Raw genomic sequence first — 5,193 nt, 5'->3', positions numbered from 1 at the left:
ATTATTATTATTATTATTATTATTATTATTATTATTATTATTATTATTATTATTATTATTATTATTATTATTATTATTATTATTATTATTATTATTATTATTATTATTATTATTATTATTATTATTATTATTATTACTATTATTGTTACTATTATTGTTACTATTATTATTATTATTATTATCATTATTATTACTATTATTGTTATTGTTATCGTTAACTATTTATTATCTTTAATTATTTATTATTCAATATCAACATGAAATAGTTTTAATTATAAATAATTTCTAATAATTCAGAAATCGAGACACATCAATAACAAACCATTGATTTTGAATAGCATATAATCTTTCAGATTTTCTTTTCTTCTTAATTTTGACAATTTTCAGGTTATGAATTTTTATTAAATGAATAAGTACATATAAATATGAATATATATATGCATGTGCATGTATATATTTATTTATACATATGTATTTTCGCCTATTCTAACTAAAATTGGATTTATTATCGATTACCATCGAGAAAATTCGATACATTTCTGGCTCTGGTTGGAAAAAGGAATTGGAATTGCATTATTTTATTTGGAAATTTTGGGATAATTTGTCCACAAGCTAATCAGCCCATTGTCAACGTGCAATTTGTACTAATTTCATTTCTGAACTTATACAACTTTCTGTTGAAATTTCCCTTAAATTGCTGTATTTCATTGTTGAAAGTCGACTTTCTCATTCTTTGTTCTCTCTTTGATGAAATGAATAATTTTGGAAACGATCAACTGAAGAAATCAATTCACTCTAATTACTTAAATTAATGTTCTTTTTGCAAAATTTGAATTTTGTCAACCTTTTTATTTAATCATAACAAATCATTGGGATTTTATACCAAATGGGTGCCTCCTTAACATCACCTTTACCACATCGACCGCCAACAAGCGTCTGTAATCATTTATTTGTGGCACCAGATGCGCCACCAATTTTCCAGCATCATCCATTGACAACGGTACAAACCAAAAAACAATCGGTATTTGCGGCAGGATGGAATTGGTCCAAGAAAGCTGCTCAGCAGGTTTGCATTTTTTTTCCCCCTGTTTTACCTTCCTTCTCTTTTTTTTTTCAGTTTTTCGAGACTTTTTAATAGTAAGGAAGTTATCAACTGATGAATCTAAGGTAGTCTGAATTAAAATTTTTAGGTATTCAAGTAGATATCCATAACATCGTCTTTATCATACCGTAAATATCTTTTTAAATCTTCCAATTATGCGTTGATACGTTTGAAAAGTCAAAATAAAATGAAATAATTCATTTGGAGTATTTACTGGCTGAAAAGTTTAATTTGAATTTTTTTTTTTTCAATCCGATCCATTCCAAATATATTCTCATTTAGAAACCGGAACTTGCATAAATTTCAATTAATTTTGTTTTATTTCTTTAGTCAATTTTTCCTTTCTATTTATTCTAAATTATTTGAAATATTTTTTTAGTGCTATCATTTAATTATTTAATAAATTGATAACATGTTTACGTTATCAAAGATTGATAGGATATTTTGCTAAGTTAAGCAGAAATATTTATTCAGTACTTCCCTCTCTTTTAGTTCTAATAGAAACATCACAAAAAAAAAAAAAATGTAAGGAAAGGAATGAATTTTGTATTTTGTTTAGTAAATTTAGTTCAGAAGGAAGGAAATAAATAAAGAAAAAAAAAGTAAATTTGAAAGACAAATAATAATTGTGTAATTGAAATTGAAATGAATGAAAGATAGCTCAAAATGAGAGATAAAATATTTCATGCAATTATAAAAATGATAATTCCACAAAAGTTGACATCAATCAATCAATCAATCAATCAATTAATTAATTAATTAATTAATGAAACAAAGAAAGCATGAATTTTTTCTCTGTAAAGTGTATTTGATTATGATTTTAATGAATTTCGAAAAAAAAAATCAATCATTTCTAATACAACCAATTTCTCGGTTCATCATATTTTCATCTTAATATTTTCCTTTTTCCCTTCTTTCTTTTCATTCCCTTTTACATGTATCTTTTCTCATTTTTTTTTCTTGCAATTACTGAAAATTATTGGAAAGAAATGGGCAAAAAAAAAAAGAAAACTGAATTGAAAAGATGTTGTCTGCACTTCTGAACAGTGTCTGCAAAATAAAAAGAACCTCAGGAGATGAAGGATGAGTGATTGAAAAATGGTAAAATAAGCCAATGGAGCCTAGTGCTAGGAAGCAAGATGATGGTGTCCAAAAAGCTATTTTGGGTATTTGCATATAGATATATATATATGTGTGTGTGTGTGTGTGTGTGTGTGTACATTTAGATAGGCCTGTTTTTCTTTCATTCCTTCCCTTTCCCTCCTCTTTTGCATCATTTTAAATTGGAATGAAAAATGCCAAAAGCTAATTAATGGAATGAATTGAATGCCATTTTCAAAATCCATTTTTCTAAGGCTTTTTCCGTCCATTCTAGACATGTTGCCTTTTTAGGAATTTTTTATTTTCTTAAATTAACATAGAAGGCAAAATTCCTACAAATAAATATTTCAATCTTTCATTAAAATCTTTATGAAAAATTTTTTCATATCCCAATATTTCTAGCAATCATTTTAATTTTAACATTTTCAAATTGATTTTGAACAAAAAAAGAAAAAAAATCATAAAAATTGAATGTTAAACAAAAAAAAAAAAGAAAGAAAAGAAAAAGAAACGAAGAATTTTGATTAATATAATTGAATAAACAAATATCATTTAATGAATTATATTATTTAAAATTGTGACATAGGGAAGGAATATATGAAATGTTTGAAATAAATAATGAATTTTGATTAATTTATTTTTATCTCTTTTTGGGTTATATTATTTTATTCTAAATTTTTCACCAAATACATTCATATGAAATATTATTTCAAATAAATATAATTCGTTTAAATTGAAATAATATTTGCTTTTTTTTTTTTCTCGTTGTCTTCTCCTTTTCTTTCTTTCTTTTTTTTTTTTCTTTTCCTCCTATCAAATAATTAATAATCAATTAAACCATAACGATTCAATACATTGCCCTACTTTTACTTAATAAAATCAAGAAAAAAAGTACGATAGAGAGAGAGAGAGATAGAGAGGGAGAGAGAGGATGAAAGAGTAAGAGAAAAGAAGAATGAGAAAATTTGAATATAAATTTCTTGTTTGATACTTTTGTTATTATTTTAATATGAAAATTATCGAATTTTTTATGAAAATTTTCAAATTTTCAAATTAAACTTCTCACTTACAGTATCATTTTGTTATTCTCTCCGTTTATTTCTTCCTTTTCCTTTTTTTTCCTTCCCTCTTGCTAAAGGTTGATGGAAAGCTAATTTAGAAATAATTCAGTTTAGAAAAAAAAAAAAAAGAAATGCAATTACACATATGTTAGCTCATTTTCATCACAACTATGATACTTATACGATCCCAAATTGCATTTTCATTCTCTCTCTTCAACTTTCCTCTTATTACATTAAGCATTATTATTACTTATCCATAAGGTTTTAATTTGTTTCACTCAATGATTTTAGGTTCAATAAACCTTATGGATTAGCAATTTATTTGCATATATAATAAACAATGTTAAATTTATTGATGACATCAAAAGAAAATTGAATATTTGAATTTATACTTTTCTTTTATTGACAAATTCCTCCATTACTTATTTTTTTTTTTTCATCTATTCAAAATTTACATTTTTTAATTTATTTTTTATAGTCAGCTTTTTCCATATTGTATTTGCCATTTTTCATTCATTGCAGTCATATTTAGCAGTTCATCCTGAATTTGAAATTTTAATAATTTAGCTAATAATTTATCATAATATAATAATTATTTTTGGCTAACTATGATATTGATATGTTTACCTTAAATGAAATTAATTAAAAATTTATGAAAATACATAATTGTGAAAATTTGTATCAATTAATATAACAATATTTTAAGCTTAAAATAATTTGAATTATTTTAATTTTAGCTTCAAATGCAAGCTCAAGCGCAAAAACAACGAACTACAGCGGTAACATCACGTTCCACCGATTCGATGCTACTATTAGCAACAGATCAAGCAGAAAAAAGTTCACGTGAACTACCATATTCGCAATTATCCGTAACTTTGGATAGTAATCAAAATTATAAGAAGTATGAGCCAACGGCAACAAATTCTACGAAGAATCGGCGGAATTCATTAGTTATTGTTGATACTGCAACTGTTATACCAAACTATTACAGTATCCGGAAAGAGATAAAACAAGAACTGAAACTTAGTAAACAGGTCATTTCCAAATTTTACTCAACTTTTTTTTCCCTTATTATTTAAATCATTTTTCAAATAGTTTTTTTAAAACTTTGATTGTTTGAAATGAACTAAAAGGGCTTTATGAAATATTTCCTGTAAAAATTTTGTTATCTTGATTTCAAATTCTTGCTCCTTTTTTCTTATATCATAAATATTGACGTGATGTTTTCAAACGGATTTTTTTTTTAAATCAGAAAAAATATGTTAAGTTGAAATAATTCATCTAATTTTTTCATTTAGTTGAAGAATTCAAATAAATTTAACAAACAAAAAGTTTTATTTATTAGAAGGAAATTCGAAAATTAAAAAATTTGAATAGTTCTATTAAAATATCATAGGAATATATTTCAAATAAAAAAAAAGAAAAAAACGTAATAGTTGTTGTTTGAAAAGTGATAAATAAGTTAAATTAATTCTCAGTAATTTTTAGCCTAAAATTTAATCTCAAGAAAATTGTTAAGCGACCATTCAAAATAACAACAATATTTCGAAATGATATGAATTATTCTGTGTTGTGTGATAATAATATAAATAATAAATTATATATATATATATATATATATTGTTCAGTTATTTTTCCTGAAGTTCTTGAATTAATTTTTAAATGGTATATTCGTTATTTAATGCGAAGTTAAAATTTCAAGAAAAGATCTATGAGAAAAAGAACGAAGTAATATTTATTAAAAAAGGAAAGAAATAATATTTAATATTTACATATAATCATTATTGATTACAAATAAAAGTGGCTAATGCATAAATTTTCCCCAAATTCGTTTGCTTTATATCTCTTTTATATATATATATATATATATATATATATATATATATATATATATATATATATATATATATATATATATATTATTATTAT

The 5,193-nt window shown here is 23.6% G+C and overlaps 2 protein-coding genes across 2 annotated transcripts in view; both read left to right on the top strand.

Annotated features, from left to right (window-relative positions):
• Positions 1-886: 886 nt before the first annotated feature.
• Positions 887-1,135, top strand: LOAG_12406 (hypothetical protein; the record flags this gene model as incomplete). Its single annotated transcript, XM_003147918.1, has 2 exons — positions 887-1,066; positions 1,118-1,135. The coding sequence occupies 2 exons, from the start codon at positions 887-889 to the stop codon at positions 1,133-1,135; spliced, it is 198 nt and encodes a 65-aa protein (XP_003147966.1).
• A 2,872-nt stretch (positions 1,136-4,007) lies between these two features.
• LOAG_18841 (hypothetical protein) overlaps positions 4,008-5,193 on the top strand; it is a gene marked incomplete at both ends in the record, with an annotated part of 4,983 nt that continues 3,797 nt past the window's right edge. The window contains one exon of the mRNA XM_020451503.1: positions 4,008-4,298. Coding sequence (XP_020304707.1) covers positions 4,008-4,298 — 291 coding nt within the window. The remainder of the gene's footprint in view (positions 4,299-5,193) is intronic.

The sequence above is a fragment of the Loa loa genome, assembly GCF_000183805.2.
Source record: "Loa loa unplaced genomic scaffold supercont3.575, whole genome shotgun sequence".
Taxonomy (NCBI): Eukaryota; Metazoa; Nematoda; class Chromadorea; order Rhabditida; family Onchocercidae; genus Loa; species Loa loa.
This window is presented reverse-complemented; position numbering and strand designations above follow the sequence as displayed.